The sequence below is a fragment of the Cuculus canorus genome, chromosome 18 (genome assembly GCF_017976375.1).
Source record: "Cuculus canorus isolate bCucCan1 chromosome 18, bCucCan1.pri, whole genome shotgun sequence".
NCBI lineage: Eukaryota > Metazoa > Chordata > Aves > Cuculiformes > Cuculidae > Cuculus > Cuculus canorus.
Genome location: NC_071418.1, coordinates 391,595 through 408,075, shown reverse-complemented (window position 1 = coordinate 408,075; position 16,481 = coordinate 391,595). Strand labels below are relative to the sequence as shown.

The following is a 16,481-nucleotide window of genomic DNA, read 5'->3' as shown; positions in this document are numbered from 1 at the left end:
TTCCTTGCCTCAGGTGGCCAAGGAGCTCTTACAGGAGATCTGTGAGCAGATGGGGGCAGGCGAACAGGAGGAGATACAGGACTTTGTTCTTTTTGCCACCAGGAGCAACAGAGATAATGACGGCAAGTAGAGATTCTTCCCTAAAGAAATGTCTCCAACAGGGAATACTGTGGCTACTGGTCCAAAGAGTTCCCCGCCCTTGCTGGCTTTGGGGATGCTTCTCTTCATCTCCTCAGCAGCTTCCCTCTGTCATGAGGTTTAAGATTGTGCTTTCTCAGGGGCTGTGTTGCTTGTTCCTGGAAGAGGGGGTGTGTCTGTGTGGGTCCCTGTCCTTTCCGAATGGTTGATGCTGGGAGTCGTCAGGGCAGGGTGGAACAGAGGCATGCGGGATGGCTCCTGACCCCAGCCCTGGAGCTCAGCCCGCTGCCTCAGCACCAGCAGTGAGGACCCTCTCTCTGTGCAAACTTGCAGATAAAATGGTGAGGCCGATAAGATCGGAGGAGTATCTTCAGGATTACCTGCTGGAGGACAAGCTGGTCACCATAAGTTTACGCAGGCTCCTCTGGAGGACACCCCTGCACTTTGAGAACAGGGTTTATACTGATGTCCATTATGGACAGGTAAGGAACAAAGGCAGTGTGTGCGCCAGGACCCTCCCCAGTGAGGTTCCTGGCAGGGCAGAGTTAGTGTCCAGGCCGATGGCAACGTCCTGAAGGGACTGAAGAAGCAGAAGGACTTCAGCTGATCAGCTTTGTGTGCCATTTCTGGGAGTGACTAAGAGCTGAAGCTGTGCATGCAGAGAAGGCAAAGCACCTGCAGCCCCAGCCTAAGAGCTGTACTGCTCCAGACATGGATTGTGCAGGTCTCCTTGCTCTCCCTGAGACCAGAAAATCTTTGCTTTCAAGTTATCAGCTTGTGTTGGATCTGTTATCAACAAGGCAGGATGTGGGTCTCCACAGCCTGGTGCTGCCCAGACCTGCCTGTATCTTCTGCAAGGCTTAACAGAGGCCTGAGTGCTTTGCTGTTCCCCAGGTGCTGTGGGATTACCTGAATGGGAGGATTCTGTTGAGCCATAGTAAAGAAATGGAGACACAGGTGGGCGTTTTGGCAATGCTGCAGCACTGGGCCAAAACACAGCAGCAGAGTTCTGCTCCCTCCAGGTAGGTCTCATAGTGGGTCACGTAATGGAAAATCATTGCCAGATCCCCTCCTTCCTCTCAATCCCCCGGCAGATCTGATTGTATCTGGGCAGGGGTTGACTCAGTATCTGCTCATTGGCACAGGGAGGAGCTGAAGGAGTACACGCCGAAGACCCTGGAGGCCTCCATCAGCCCCCAGGCCCTGCAGACCCAGGTTGGGATGCTGCTGGGTGCCCAGCAGCCGCTCCCACCACTGGAGGCAAAAATCCAGTTCATAGGTAAGGAGACAGTCAGGTCTGCTTGAGTCGTTGATCCCGAAGCTGCTCTGAATGCACTTTTGGGAGAGTTCATGAGGCTGGTGAGGGTCCTGGAGCCTGAAATGGGCCATGGCATGGGACTCCTTGCCCCTGCAGCCTGGCACTTGTCCCCAAACACAGCAATCATGGAGAAGTCCCACCTCTCTTGTAGATGCTTGCAGTAGATTTGCAGAGCTCTGCACAAGCTGTGTTTTAATCAATAATCTTGCTGCACGTCTGTTTTCTGGTTGGAAAAAAACAGGACGTCAATTCAGGTTGCTGAGAATTGAATATCAGTGGCCTGAGAGGGAGAAGCTGCCAATCTCACTGTTTAATGTAGAAAGGCTGGGGAACACCTGCAGCTTTTGACCACCACCAGCTGCAGGTGGATCACTGCTGGATCGCTGGCTGGAAGCTGCTGCCTGAAAGCACCTTTTGCCTCCTTACAGAGCATGTGATGAAATTGCCTTTCTTTGGCTACAATGCTTATTTTGTCAAGAGAGTCAGTGATGCCACAATCCTTGCACCCTGTTTCTTTGGTGTGAATAAAGAAGAAATCATTGTGGTGGATCGCACCGCCCAGGTATGCCAGGCAATTCCTCCCTGGAGTCCAGAGCTCCCATGTTTGTCAGATAACTTGGACTTTTAGAAGAACCTGTGCAAGGACAAGGTTTGCCTGTGTCACAGCCATGCTAAACAGCCCTGTGCCCAAAGCAAGGGACAGGAGCTGCAGAACAGCCAGCACTGCTATGTGCTACCTGTAAGGTCAGTGATGGTGCTAACAAGCACAGTCCACAGTAAAACTAAGTGCAGCTCACAGTCTTGTTTGTCCTAGTCTTGCAGGAGTTCTTGGGCCACGCTGGCAGCAGGAGCTTGCCCTGCATTCTGTACACCCTGCCCCGTGCCCAGTCTTCGTCTCAGCTTTCAATGCAGTGAATCCTCATTGGTGAGAATCCAGTGGTTTTATCTGTAAAGGCTGCACCAGTGAGTGTTTTGTGGCTTTTCCCCTTGCCCAGGTAGTCTCCTGTGTCATTCTGCTGAGGGAGCTGCAGAAGATGCGCACACTGCGGCCTGTCTCCGACCACGGCCTTCCCGGCATAGAACTGAACTACGGCTCAGCCACCAGCCCCAGGACGATGTGGCTGGAACTGTCACAGGTGAGACCACCCCAGGCCGACAGCTCCCTCCTGGTGACGTGAAAACTGCCTCCGCTGCCAGCTGAGCCACTGCTGAGGTGGTACCACAGCTCTCCCCTCTCCTGAGGTAGACGGGGCACTGTGCTTCCCCGGCCCCAAAGAGGAGCTTTGTCCCAGCACTTTTGTCACCAGCTTCTGCCTGGTGAGCTGATGCCAGCAGGTCCTGCAGCACCTTCCCTGTCAGCAACTCTCCCTCAGCAAGGCCTCAGCTGAAGCACGTTCCATTTAATTATGGAAAGCAATTGATGAGAATATTCAATTATGAGAAGCAGCCATTTCTGGGGCAGAGCGACTGATGCTGATTTGTGTTTTCACAGGCGAAAGAAATGTATCACACAATTGTTGTCATCCTGGAGAAAACAGAGTTGCACCACTAAAGCCTAAGAGGAGGCAAACAGCCCTGTTCTTCCTCTGAGCTTTCTCCGCGCTCCCTGGCCTGTCTGCTGGAGAGGACACTTCGTGAAGGCACCCATGACCTCAGACAGTTCCAGGGTTGCCACCACAGTGTTTGCTGACCGACTGGCCCCCAGCGTCACCCCTTGTGTCCTGCCCTCCCATCCCCAAGAGCTCTTCCCCGGAGGAGGCACTGGCTGAACAAACCGCAGGACCCATCTCCACAGCGCTGCTTTGCACAGCCTGCGCCAACACAGAGCGTCTGGACAGACGCCGGCAACCGCTTTCAAGCTCTGCAGTGCAGGACTGTTCGGTTTTGAGTTAATTAACATGAGCAGAGACTGGTGCTTGCTAGAGATTTGTGTGTCCCAGCACAGGGCTGAGGCTACAGAGTGACTGCTGGGCCAGGCTTTCTCTGGACTGACAGGCGAGAGTCCCTGTAGCAGGATTTGTGAAGCAGGAGCTGGTAGAAAGCTTCTTAATTGCAAAGCAGATCAGTGTTACTATACAATAAACACACATGCTGGGGCACACATTGAGCTGCAATGATAACAAAGTTTATTGCTAATTAATTTGTTACTGACATAATTATACACATATGTTTTCCTCTGCTATAAAGATGTCAGTCATGTCTGTGCAGCTCTCATACTGAAATGACACACCCACAAAGAAAGCAGGTTCCAGTGGAACCCGTATCGCAGGGCACAAGGTTCCAGGTTGTACAAAAACACTTAATATTTTACTGCTACAGCTGTCCTACTGGACTAAAAATACCTGCACCTCAGGAGACTGCAATAAAACAATCCCAATGATGTTCTGGAGCTGTGACGTGACAGACACTGCTTCACATCCAGTGCGGGCACCGACCCGCAGGCCCTAGCAACGCGTGTGGAAGAGGCCATCACTGCTTGCTGGGAAGGGGCCAGGAGCAAGGGGGGCTCAGGGCAAGCCCTGACGTGCCAGCAGCTTCTGGCCAGGGAGCGGTTCCAGCAGGAACCACAGCACCGGCCCGCCCATCGAGTCTCAGCTGAAGCATGTCCCATCCTCCCCTTCAGGTGACGCAAGGCTGGGTGACACAGCACGGCGACAGGAAAAGAAGGAACAGAGGCTTCTGCAGATCTCCTTCTCCTTGTTCCCACTGTCTGTCTCCAAGCTTTTGCTGCCTTACACAGAAGCATAGCCCATCGGATTAGAAAAGCCCCACACTGTGACAAAGCCCTTTGTCACACAACCCCACGCCTTCACTCCGCTTTACAGGATAAACAAAGCATTTCTGGGAAGCTGCCCCAGCAGCAGCTGAACTCCAGAAGCGCGGAGCTCCAGGTGGCTCTGGGCAATGCCACTTTGGTGGCTGATAAAAAAGATTTTTTTTAAAGGGAAGGTAAAATAGAAGCCACCAGCTGAAAAATAACTTCTATTGTCTAAAAGGCTTCTTGTAAAAGCCCTTTGTCCTTCAGGGAGCAGAGTAGCTGAGGACAGAAGGGATTTCTGAGTTAAACATTTCCAGGTTCTCCTGGTCCTGCCTGGTGGTGTCTGCTGGCCATGCTTTGCTTTCCTCCCCTCCCATGCCAGGTTTGCATTTATTAATTAACTGCCTGTTCAGCTGAGAAATGAGCTTTCTTGTCTGTGTTAACAGTGATGGAGTCTTAACATGTCCTAGACTACCCTGTATGACTGGCAAGGAAAAGCATCCAGAAGCATCCAAAGCAGCTACCACACTTTTATTGTCAGCTCCCACATACCCTTTGGTACATTTGAACCAACACATCTGTTCAGTACAGTGACAAAAAAGCCTGTTTGGTGGCCTCTCAGGCTGCGGATTCCTCTGGCAGCTCTAGTGCCTGAGGCCACCAGGCAAGAACCTAAGAAAAACACAACAGAAAGGACCTGTGCCAGGGAATCGGGTTATCTCACACCATCTGACCCCCTACTGTGCAGGTCCTTATATAAATATAGCAGCAGAGGCACCACAGCATCAACGTGAGGGCCACAGCGGTACCTTCACAGCTGTAAAAGCAGCATCACCCTCTTTATTGCAGACTGTGGGTGAGGCACAGGCAGGAAATATGGCTTTAGGGGTTACAAGCAAATGCTGGAGAAGTGTTGGCAACCTTGGTGCCACTGTTGGAGAGGTTCATACTGAAAAAGCATCACGGCTTCAGTTACAGGGCAGGCAGAACCAGACAAAGACAAAAAAAGTTAAGATTAAAAGAAAAAAGAATTCGACTTTCTCACCTTTGGAAAGTAGGCATGGCCTGCATGGTAAAAACAAAATGCTCCCCTCCTTCCGTTCAAAGGAAAGTGTTCCATGCAGGGACTGTCCATCACTGGCAGCCCTGAGCAAAGCACAGGAACTTGTAGTGTAGGGCTTTATTGATAACACTGAGATAGGAACCAGGAGATGGGGCAGTGAGAGAAGGAGCCATGTAGGCAGCGAGATGCCCTCCCAAAGCGGAGCCCCAGCCACAAAGCCCCTCCCAGACACTCTGCCCTGTGGGAGCAGAGGTTGGAGACGCTGCAGAGCTTGTGAGGCAGCGGCCTCCAACGCACACAGCAGGCACAAACCTCACACCTCTCGCCAAGAGGTACTGAGAGCTTCAGGACGCTCGGTACAGGAGAAACTCCTTGAGCTCACAGAAAGTGGTTCCTAAAGCGTGTGTCACACAGGACAGAAGTGAGCAAAATGAAGTGGGAAAAGAACACTCACTGCTGCAGCGTCACCAAACACTCCATGTTTGAGTTCTTCAGGATTCCTTGGTCCCAGTGCTGGAGGAAGACAGACAACATGATGCAGGGATCAGCTTCCTGAGCTCTGCAGGTCCTGCCAGTCTGCCTCACTGTCACACCTGGCCCTCGACTTGAAAAACTCCTTGATGAGTCTCTGTGCTTCCTCCTTCACTGCAAGAGAGAAAGCACCCACCTCATTGGAGACAATACTCCAGACACCCTTTCCCTCTGAAGATGTCGACCCACTCAGCATCAAAAGAATCCCAGACTCGGGGTGCTCTCTCCAGCTGCCCACTCACCGTTCCTGGAGGCCGGGTTCTCCTTAGCCAGCAAGTGAGACAGGTGCCGAGCAAAGCCCTTGAACAGCTCCTGTGGGATTGGGGGAGACAGAGAGCAGAAAGCAGATACCGGTTGCCTCACCATCTCGCTCTGAGCACAGGCTGGCTCTGGCACAAACCATTGGTAGATTTAGACCACAGGAGCGTTGCAAACACGCCTGCCTTCCCCACCTCCCCCAGCCTGCCTGGCAGAACATGTCTAGGGAACTGCACCAGAACCAAGCCTGATCTGCTGCTGCTTCACAGGTGGGAGCTCTTAAAAACTTAATGAGAAAACATGAACAACTCCATACAAGTAAGGAAGCAGCACGATATTACTCTAAATCACACACAAACCCTCTCTTGGGAGGGTTGAGGTGCTGCACCTGGAGTCAGCGAAAAAGCATGTGCCAGGATATGACTGGGAAATGAAATGCAGTGTCCAGATCACCCTCCCCTCCCTAGAGCCCCACATCCCGTGGGAGACACAGTCCCCTCCTGCTCGAGAGGGCCCTGAGCTGTGCCCTACCTTGGAAGCAAATTTGCCACCCTTGTAGAATGGGGTCAAGTACTTGACCACAATGTCTGCTGTCTCTTTGAGGGACACGCCTTTGGTCGCTGGCTGTACAGGCTTGCTGGTTCCTTCTTTATGATGCTGTGCTAAGTTTGGATCAAAAGTCACCTTCTTCTTTGTTGGACCAACATTTTTGGTTTCTGGGTGGGACAGAATAGAAGATATTGCCACTCTCCGCTTTGTTGCAGGACTTTCCATATCCTGGAGAAAGGACAGAAGAAAACCAAAACATCAATGCCCATGGCAGCGTTACACTTCCCAGTAGCCACTGCCTTCTGAGAACACGAATCTCTGCAGCATCCTGCAGGCTCTCCCTCCCGCAAATGTCACACAAGAATATGAAACCTATTTTTCTGCGCAGACATAACACAGTTTCCCACGCAAAGACCTTTGAGAAAACCCCTCTAAGACCACCTCATTCAGAACTACTCTGTGCTACGCGGGGGCAGCTGATTGCTAGCAGCCCCTACACAAGAAAAAGGGACAGGAGAAGATTTCCCAGGATGTCTGCTGGGAATACTTCCCTCGGGAAGAATCAAACACTTTAGGAGTTCAAAATTGACAGAGCAAGGAGAAAACTGCTCTGTTCAGCAGAGTCAGCTGCTGCACAGCCTCAGACACCAAATGTAGAACCAGAGACTGAACAGCAAAGCAGGCTGTGAGCTGGTTCACACAGGCTTCTGAGCGGTCCCGTGTGTCACTGGCTCATGGCTGCTCCCTGGACTTGGAAAACCTTGCTAATTCTAATTAGTAATGGTCTAGAGGGGGCAGAGACTCATTCCAGGCAAGTCATTGGCACCAGTACAGTCACATGTGCTGCAGAGAAGGGAAAACAAAGCAGAAAAGAGGGGAAGCTTTTCACCAGTCTGAAGGTGCTGGCAACGGCCTCGTGGGCAGCAGGGGAACACCAGGAGCGCAACGCAACTATGGTCCTCCCCACTCCCCAGTTGCAGCTGGGCCCTCCCCAGATAAATGGCACCATCAGGTGAAGTTCGGACCAGGAGCACCACCCCCAGAGAGAAACTGGGCGCAAGATGAGCAGAAGAAATGAGGAAATTGGCATCCATTAGAGTCTTACCTCATCTGATCCTGGTTGCTTCCCATGTTCTCCTTGCCCAACAACAGTTACCACAGCTTCTACCACACTTTCAGCAGCACTGCCGGGAAGAATGGAGAGAAGGCCTGTTACTCATTCCACAGTGAAGATATTACTGCATTCACTGTCAGTGGCCACGAGACTCTGTGCTAAAGAAGAGTCCCCCAGCCTAGAGATCTCGTGCAGATTCCCAGTTTCCAGGCCAAGACCGATGGGGCTCTGCAGCTTGTCAACAGAGCAACACAGGGAGCAAAGAGGCAGAGATTTTACCTGGATTTTATATCCATTTCTTCCTGAAGGAGTCTGGGTTCAACAGCCTGCTGGGTCTTGAGATCCTCCACCCTCTCAGTAAGTGTTACTCCTGTTTCACCCAGCTCTTCATTCCCTTCCTGGGACTGTGCAGCCACGCCTTCTCCAGAGACACCTTGGTTCTCCTGAGGTAGTGATTTCTCTTGACACACGCTTTGAGAAGAAACCTGAGGTAGTGTGCCTGCAGAGCAGACATCCTTTTCTGCTGAGCTGCAGCTTTTGGCTTTAGACTGACCTTTGGAGAGAGAGAAGAACTTGGAAATATCTTGTGATTCTTTTTTGGCTGCTTCTGCGAGCATTTGCTGCTTCTTGCTAGGTTTGAATTTCTTAGTAGGGCTATCCCAGAGGGCAGCTTTTGGGTCTGGACTGGGTTGCCGTCTCCTTTTTTCGGGAAGGAGCACTTCCACCCCAGCACGTTCACACACTGCATTGGTTGCCATTTCTTTCTTCTGGAAATCAGGGTTTCTGGTGTCCAATTCCAGACTGCAGTTGCCGTTATCTTGCTCGTTAGGACAATCTACTTCTTTTTTTACACACTTTGCATCGCTCTCCTCCTGGATCTTCAGCATTTCCGAAGCTGTCTGGAACAAGCTGGATTTCTTTGGAAATCCTGCTCCCACACGCTTGGGTTTGAACTAAAGAGAATGGAAGAAGAAAGTTTGGCTGTGAGAGCATTGAGGAAGGCCTGTGTGCAGGATCCTGAAAAGAGCTCAGCTTGTGCACACAGTACACGGTGCCACAGCCCTGCGCTGAGGAAGGCTCCAAACTTGACTCATTGGCATAACATCAGTGAAATGGGTTTGGTTAAAGTCAAGGGCCTGCAGTAAGAAAACCAGCAGCATCCTTGTTAGAGCAAGATAAGAAAAGCTTATTTGACACACGGCCTGCACATAGATGATATTCACTAACAGGAACCAGCATGACCAGTTGACCTCACTCCAAAAAGCAATTTCAATTGAAATATAGCAGCTATGGCCACAGAAAGGACTTCAAATAAGATTATAAAAAAGCAGGTACACAAATCACTCCCTCCTTGCCTATCCATCTGTAATTACTCACTGAGTAAACCTGGGATGCAGGGAGGAAATCCTCTTCTGCTGCAGACCCGGGTTTTGTTTCCAAGCGGCTGTTGACACCAACTCCAGACCCAAAGACTGAGAACAACTCTCCCTGTTTTGAGGCTTTGTTGATTTCTGCCACCTGAAAAGAGAACAGAAATACTCTCTGGTGGCCAGAAATCTTTATGCAATCCTGCCTCTGTACGAACTAAAAGCCACAGTGGCAAAACAGACCCATTTCAAGAACAGAAACATCTTCCTAGAGAATTTTCCAAGAGACTTACAGGAACCAGCTAACCCATCCCAAGGACACTCTGCTGCCAGCAACAGCCTGAGCTGCTCCCCAGTCCCTTTACTCCTGGGCCTACAGCACGCCTGGAGAAGCTTGCCCTGGCCCACAGGTTTCCAGAGCCTGTAAAGCCAACAAAGATGTGAAACCAATGTGATTCTGGGCCCTCCTGGCAACACAACCAAGAAGAAAGATCTGGAAGACATGCAAGGCAAAGCAGAGCTTCTCCTTCATCTTTTCCACACAAGTTCTACCCTATTTCCCCTCCAGATGAGGCCATGCCATGTTCAGTGAAACAGCAGGAGATGGATGGCTCTACCTTCTTTAGCACAGAAGCCTTGTACGAGTTGGCCATTTTACTCATTCGGAAAGCTTCGTGCTCCAGATCCACAGCGCAGGCAAGAGGGTCTGACCTGTAACACAGGCTGGGGTGATTGCTGGCAAGAGACACTTCTCTGTCTGCAAAGGCAACATTAATGCTTAAGCATCTCCCAAAAAGCACAAAATTCACGCCCTCCAGTGCAAGAATAGGTGACAGCTTCCAACGAAGTCCTAAGGGATGTAGTGGTGAACTGCTGGATAAGGATGCAGTTGTGAAAGCAGGTCTAAAGCAGCCCTCTGGGCCAGTTTGGGAAGTACACTACCCCCACCGTGTGGGACAGGGAAGAATTACGACTCCTAGGATCAAGCTGATTTAGCAGAATCAGATAGAGGAATCCTTGAGTGTTGTCCTGAACATGACCACAAGAAGGGTGCTGTTAAGTGAAACTGCATCCTTGGACCACATAACTTACAAGGCTTTCCCCAAGAGTGGTAATGCTGCTCGGGGAAGAGCAGGTCCTGCATTTAGGGACTCAATACGCTACCTCTTTTTCTCTCATCTCATCATACCCTTTTCCTCCTGCTGCTGGAACCTTTTGATTGGTGCTCAAAGCCTCTTCCAGCATCTTCAAGCAGTGTTCCCGTCCCTAGGAAACATGGGATACTCAGACACGCTCTACGGAAGTCACAGTGCCCCTCAGACTTCCATCCCTGAAGGGCTAAGAACAGGGCAGGCAGAATCTTTGCTGTTCTCTGTAAGCCAACAAGACTGGAGTGCTCCCCAGCCACTCTTACCTTCACTGTGAGCTTGGAGATCCTCCTGCTGCTGGCATCCTTCAAGGGGCAGTCTGCACCTGCCAGGAAGAGGCATTTGGGAAAGGCGTCACAGCAGGACTGGGCTGATGGAGAACATCTCAGATGTCACAGAGAGGGTGCCAGTCCAGGACTGCTTGGCCTCCTCCTCCCTGCACAGGAACCACAAGGAGCACCACAGCCATCCTTTTCACCTGGAGAAGCTACAGACTCCAGAAGCCAAAGCGAGCTTGTTCTCTCTGGATGAGAACATCTACTTTGCTAGTTTATGACTAACACCTTTCCAAAACCTCCTCATCTCATCAGGAACCCCCTTTTCCAGGAATCCCAGCGCTTGGGAAACCCAAGTCTCTTCCATTCCCCACAATACCAACCAAAAATAAAGAGGCTGGATAGAGCAGATGAACCGTCAGGTATTCTTTTGCACTAGAGTAAGAACTGAGCTGCTGCACAGGGCCCCAGGGAGCACAGTGACCAATGGCTGCATAACCACTGCAGAAAGAGCCTACAAAGTCAGGTTAGACTGAGTTTTCCTTCTGTCTTGTTTATTTGGAAAAGCTGTTCAGAAAGATGCATTCTGTATCTCCACCCCAAACAAAGCTCTGATCCACCTCCTTCAGCCAAGTTTTTGCAGCCAAACACCTCACCTCTATGCCCAGGAACTGACACCTCCAGGGCTGATGCTACACGAATTACATGCAGCTACAAAACAAAAGAAAAAAGAAAACCCACTATAAATCAAAGAAGATATTTACTTGGAGGAACAAAATCTTCCTTTTCTGGTTCTTTGCCCTGGAAGAAAAGAAAGATCAGTCAAACACTTCCATTCCTGCAACACACATGGAAGTCTAGAAGCACAAAAGACACATTTCCCTGCTCCAGGGAAAATCAGTGCTGAAGTTACAAAGGTACATTAAAGGCATCACAATGAGGCAAAGATGACAAAGGATGACAATCAAGACAAAAGTTCGCTTCTGCCATAGGAATATGCAGGAGAAGCTGACTGGGGAAATGTGTTTACTAATATTGAAGGTGTTATAAAGCCAACAGGACCCTCTTGATTAGCACTGCAGAGAGATCGGGACATGAATAAACAAGGTTCCTTCACGTTATGGGTCTGACCCAGAATATGGAGAACATGGCAAAAGCAGGAGTACAAAACGTGAACAGAATGAGCCACAGCACGATGCAATGCTTTACTCCTGTTAGGGCCAGGAAGCCTTTATGTCTGCAAGACAATCTCACAACCTGTGACTCTTGCAAAGGGGCACCAACTCACTTTGCGCAGACTCATCTGCTTTCTGTAGAAGTTGTTCCACTCCCGTTTCCGACTCTCTTCATTGGCTTCATCCCCATTCCCACGGCTTTCTTCATCATAACTGCATAAGGCAGGAAAACAAGAAATAAATGCTCCTGCAGCTGCAGCATCAGCTGGGGGGACAAGCCCTAGAAAGCCCAGGTCATCCCAGTATTTGCAGAAGGTGATATACTTCACACCCTTTCTGAACACGTTTTAGCTCTCAGTTTCACTGCCATCCCTCAGTATCCTACCAAGATTCATGTAATTTGCTAATCCCATGAACTCATAAGCAGCAGTGTGAACTAGCAGCACATCACTGTGCTCTGGGAATGCAGGGCTCCATCTCAAAAGCTCTGCCAGTTCTTCCCGTGGGGCTGAGGGGGCACTGCCTCGCGCCACGTACCCCACCCATCAGCCGTTGCCGCTCTTGGAGCAGGGATGGCAGAGGGCAAAGCCTCCATTCCTCAGCCTCTGCTGTTCACAGGCTGTTGCATTAAACGAAATCTCACTACTAACACACCGAAACAAGCGGCTGACTCTTGCCACATGTAGCCGAAGAGGTTACTGTCTTCCACAGCAAAAATGTACAGGAACCACAATCAGAGCTTTAAGGTTGTTCACTATTAAAACCCCCACAGCAAAGCTACCAAGTCATGGAGAGGTTCAATAAATCAAGTGGCAATGATCATGTTGTACAACAGCACTGGTCACATATTCCCAGGTCCTGAGACCAAACACAGGCTTAGGTCACAAGTCCACAGTTTCCAGACTCAGCTGGATGTGCCTGAAGAACAAAGCTACCAGTCTCAAGGTGTTTAAGATAAGGCAGAGGGCCAGGCCAGACAACAGCGCTGCAGATCCCAGCAGTTTCATGGGCTGTGCAGGCAGCAAAGCCTGCACTGGGGCAGAGCCGCATGATCGCTATGACTGAGTCAGGGAACAAGGAGGAAAAGCAGCTGTCATCTCTGCACTGCCCAGCACTTTACAGGATTAACTCTGTTTCCCACTGCACACCTTCCTTTGCTGTCAGCCCAATCAGGAATCACCAACACTTACCACTCCTCTGCCCCCAGCATCTCATCACGGCCTCCGTGATGCCCAAGTCCTGTCAGTGGCCCCCAGCCAGTCATATTAAGTCAGGAATGAACCCTGGATTCTGCCACACTTTCCTGTTACGTTGGTCCCAATGTAAGCTTTTTTGATCCTTGTGACTGTGAACAACCTGACCCCACTTACTGCTTTCCAAAAAGTTCAGGCTGATTTCTTGAACCATTTACATCCTGCAGGGCTGCTCTCACAAGAGTCAAACCAGCTTTCGGCTCTCTGGGACATGAATATGATCAAGACTGCCAGCGCGTGTGGAAAATGAAATTCCAGCTCCTGCTGCCAGGAAGTTACAGGAAAATGCCACCACACAGAAACTTGGGCTGAAAATAGGAGTGTCTGGGCCTACATCTGGGACATGCTCTCTTCTCTCTGATAGCTTCTATGGGCTGAGTTGAGAGACTGAGTACAAACCTGCTAAAACCTCTGCAGCCTTTCCTCCCACCTTCGTACAGCTCGGGGTCGTAGCTGTCCCAGGAGGAACCAGCAGGCCCAATGGATGTTTTGCTCCAGCTGCTGCTGCAGTGCTCCAGAGTCTCCAGTTGCCTCCTCACTGCCCCTGGGTTCTTGCAGTAATCGCAGCGCTTGTTACAAGGTGGGGTGGCATCGCCAAAGTACCTTGCTATGGCAGCATGCCGGCACCTGAGAACCAAAGGGAGAATGACCTTGTCATTATTTTATTCACAACTCTGCCCTCCAAATGCCGGGTGTCTCCTGAAAAGGACTTGACTCTGCTCGTTTTGCCTATCCCAGCAGCAATCAGAGGATTATGGCCTGGAGCAGAAATGGGGCTCTCTTCTACGCTGCGTAAGGCCTCTCTGCCTCCACTTCCCGAGAATGTAAAAAAACCAGCAGCTCCATCTCTTCTGGGAAATGCTTCCAGACCCTTGCGATCTGCAAATGGCACAGTGGATGAAATGAGCAGTTATTAGTTCTGCATCGTTGGCCAAATGCATTCCGTGTGTGATTAGAACAGGCAAAAATGGCCTGCACCTCAGAGTTCAGAGCAGGCCTGCACCTTTCACAGTGGGGAGCTTCTGATTTCATTGTTTGTAGTTTGAAGGTGAGCAAATCTACATTTGAAGAGACAGGAACGTAAATTAGGTCAGGAGAGAGCACTGTTCAGCCAACACAGCCCCGGTCTGGATCTGCTGACACGGAGCCCAAGCTCAGGTCAAGTCCCACACCCTCCAGCCCAGCCCGTTCTCTCACCCAGTCCCGCAGCCTCCGCAGACTCACGTGTGAGGAGGACAGCATTGTTCCAGGAATCACCAAGAGATTCCTGGCAGACATCAGTGCTTTGGGATAGGTGAAAAAAAGGCTGGCGACAGAGAGATGCTCACTGGCAGCAGAGGCAGGAGGTGATCAGAATGCTCCCTGACCTAAACCAGGGCAGATGCTCATTTTGCTTGGTGAAGAACCAGATGGTTTCACAGCAGATGTGCCCACTTATCTCTTGATCAAAATGCCAATACTTGATATACAGAAATACTTCCTTCATCGGGCATTCAGAGATCAAATCCCACAGCCATGTAGCAGCCACAGCTATTGTACAAGAGAATTAATTTATTGCAAGGAAGAACAAAGTGGGGGAAAGCAACTTCATTTATTCCTATGACAAACTCTTTGAGACATTTCTGAACTTGCCACCAATCTAACAAACACAGTTTGCTGCTTAACTTGTGTGTGTGTGTGTGCGCGCGCGCGTGTGTCTCAGGGGGACTCAGGAACTGTGTGTCCACCACAGCACCACAAACCAGCCCTGCAGCAGTGCACACATTCCCATGGCCTGGGAGGTAACTCCACAGAGCAAAAAGCAGGAGTTACAGACAGCTGCTGCCAGAGCATCATAGCGGGTGCTGGAGTGCGAAGAACGCGGTGCTGCTCAGGTAAGGAGGGTAGCACAGGGTGAGTTGCACAGCACGGTCTGGCGCACTGAAGCTGGAGGGCTGCTACAAAGCCGGCTTTATTTCCCCCTGCAGAGCTGCTCTGACTCGCTCTCTCTTGCACTCAAAGAGTTCCTTTCACATGGTGGGGAAGGGTGGGGGGACCGGGATGGGGACAACACATTTGATCCCCTTGTCCTGCCTTTCCAAAAGAGCTGCTGGTGCTGCTGGTCCTGCCAGTGCAACGTGACTGGAGAAATGTCAGCAAGTTGCGAGTCAGCTTTTTGTTTTCCCCAAAGAAAACAGGCAGGCATTCTCACTAGTCCCTGTCTCTCTCACATGCATTGGTCTGAATCAGAGTGAAATGAGGCACATAGTAATGGCCAAGCCCACTCTGCACTCCAAGGGCCAACCCATCAGGCTCACACCGCGGAGGGACATCCACACACCCTGCTGTCACTTGCTGCAAACAAAGAGGTGCCCAAGGGAGGGCCTCAGTGGTTCTAGTTTCTAACCCATCAAGCTTGTAAAGCCAGGCTGCTCGCATCCAGCCTCCAGTAATTGCCTGTACCTTCCTGCAGAACTGCCGGAATCGCAGCCATGGCCCCAGTGCAGCCGGCAGTGCTTACACGTTGGGCCATAACGGAAATTTGATTGCAGAACCAAGATTGCAGTCCTATAATTAGAGTCAAAAGGCCAAACCCAGAGTTACCAATAGTGACGCTGGGGTAACCACTGGGTTAATGCTGAATGTAACACCAGAGGTCCTGAAACACACCGGTTATGCATCAACATGAAGTGGGAAACCTGCCAGAGCCACATGAGCACCTGGCCATCACCCACAGGATGGACAGCCCTTCCCACAATCACTGCTAGTCTGTGTTATCATACATGTCCTAGAAATTAATCTTTTAAATGCAGCTGTATGTTTTGCCTCCCCCTCAACAGGAACACGTATGAGCTGAGCATTGGTTTTCAAAGCGTCAAACAAAATTATTTCCTTTGAATCATCCTGTTATCCGAAAAGTTGGATTCGTTACCCAGCCTGCAAAGAGCTTGGCATTTCACATGCCAAGTCAAGATACTGATTTTATTAAGAGTTATGCAAGTCTCAGGTAAGTCTGAAAGAGGGGAAAACGTTGCAAAAAGAGTGTATTTTTCTAAACATCTCAATAAGCACTCAGCAGAATGGACTAAAAGTTGTTAATAGTAAACAAAATAGTGGAATTTGTACTCAGTAAAAGTTCCAAGCACTTACAATCTGATGTAAGAAACGCTTTGGACACCTGAATCAAAGAAGGGCACATTAAATTGGGTCTGGTCACCAGGACCGCCAGTGGATGGCCAAGGAACAGAGGCCGTCCGTCCCCAAGAGCAGCCCCCTCTTGCTGAGCCCGCGCAGCACAGAACTCGCACCATGCAATCGCCTGTAGCTTTTGTTATGAACTGAGCACAGAGGCTCCGGTCAGGGGTGCCTGGTTCAGCAAAGGCACCGGGCACCCAGCCTTGAGTAGCTCTGAAATAACATCAACAATGACTTGGCTGCTTGCATGCCAGGTGACAAACCCAACTTTTTGGATAACAAACCTACTCTGGTTTTACATCACCGATTAGGACGAGAGCAAATTACGATCAAGTTTATGAACACAGTTTTGTCTGTGGC

General features: G+C 50.4%; 2 protein-coding genes across 6 annotated transcripts in view; one reads left to right on the top strand and one right to left on the bottom strand.

The window, feature by feature from the left end:
• MYO15B (myosin XVB) overlaps positions 1-3,534 on the top strand; it is a 36,653-nt gene extending 33,119 nt beyond the window's left edge. Inside the window, exons 55-61 of the mRNA XM_054083644.1 lie at positions 14-122; positions 472-620; positions 1,033-1,160; positions 1,284-1,417; positions 1,885-2,018; positions 2,452-2,592; positions 2,949-3,534. Coding sequence (XP_053939619.1) covers positions 14-122; positions 472-620; positions 1,033-1,160; positions 1,284-1,417; positions 1,885-2,018; positions 2,452-2,592; positions 2,949-3,008 — 855 coding nt within the window. The 3' untranslated portion in view covers positions 3,009-3,534. The remainder of the gene's footprint in view (positions 1-13; positions 123-471; positions 621-1,032; positions 1,161-1,283; positions 1,418-1,884; positions 2,019-2,451; positions 2,593-2,948) is intronic.
• A 167-nt stretch (positions 3,535-3,701) lies between these two features.
• RECQL5 (RecQ like helicase 5) overlaps positions 3,702-16,481 on the bottom strand; it is a 35,491-nt gene continuing 22,711 nt past the window's right edge. Inside the window, exons 8-19 of one of the 5 annotated variants that reach the window (XM_054083638.1) lie at positions 13,347-13,574; positions 11,808-11,907; positions 11,284-11,320; positions 10,511-10,569; positions 10,286-10,362; positions 9,714-9,807; positions 9,107-9,247; positions 8,009-8,682; positions 7,721-7,799; positions 6,598-6,843; positions 6,051-6,120; positions 3,702-5,917 (exon numbers count right to left, since the gene is read on the bottom strand). In XM_054083638.1, coding sequence (XP_053939613.1) covers positions 5,865-5,917; positions 6,051-6,120; positions 6,598-6,843; positions 7,721-7,799; positions 8,009-8,682; positions 9,107-9,247; positions 9,714-9,807; positions 10,286-10,362; positions 10,511-10,569; positions 11,284-11,320; positions 11,808-11,907; positions 13,347-13,574 — 1,858 coding nt within the window. In that variant the 3' untranslated portion in view covers positions 3,702-5,864. Of the gene's footprint in view, positions 5,923-6,050; positions 6,121-6,597; positions 6,844-7,720; positions 7,800-8,008; positions 8,683-9,106; positions 9,248-9,713; positions 9,854-10,285; positions 10,363-10,510; positions 10,570-11,283; positions 11,321-11,807; positions 11,908-13,346; positions 13,575-16,481 lie in introns of those variants that run through there. The other 4 variants (XM_009564049.2, XM_054083639.1, XM_054083640.1 and 1 more) reach the window with 4 other exon arrangements.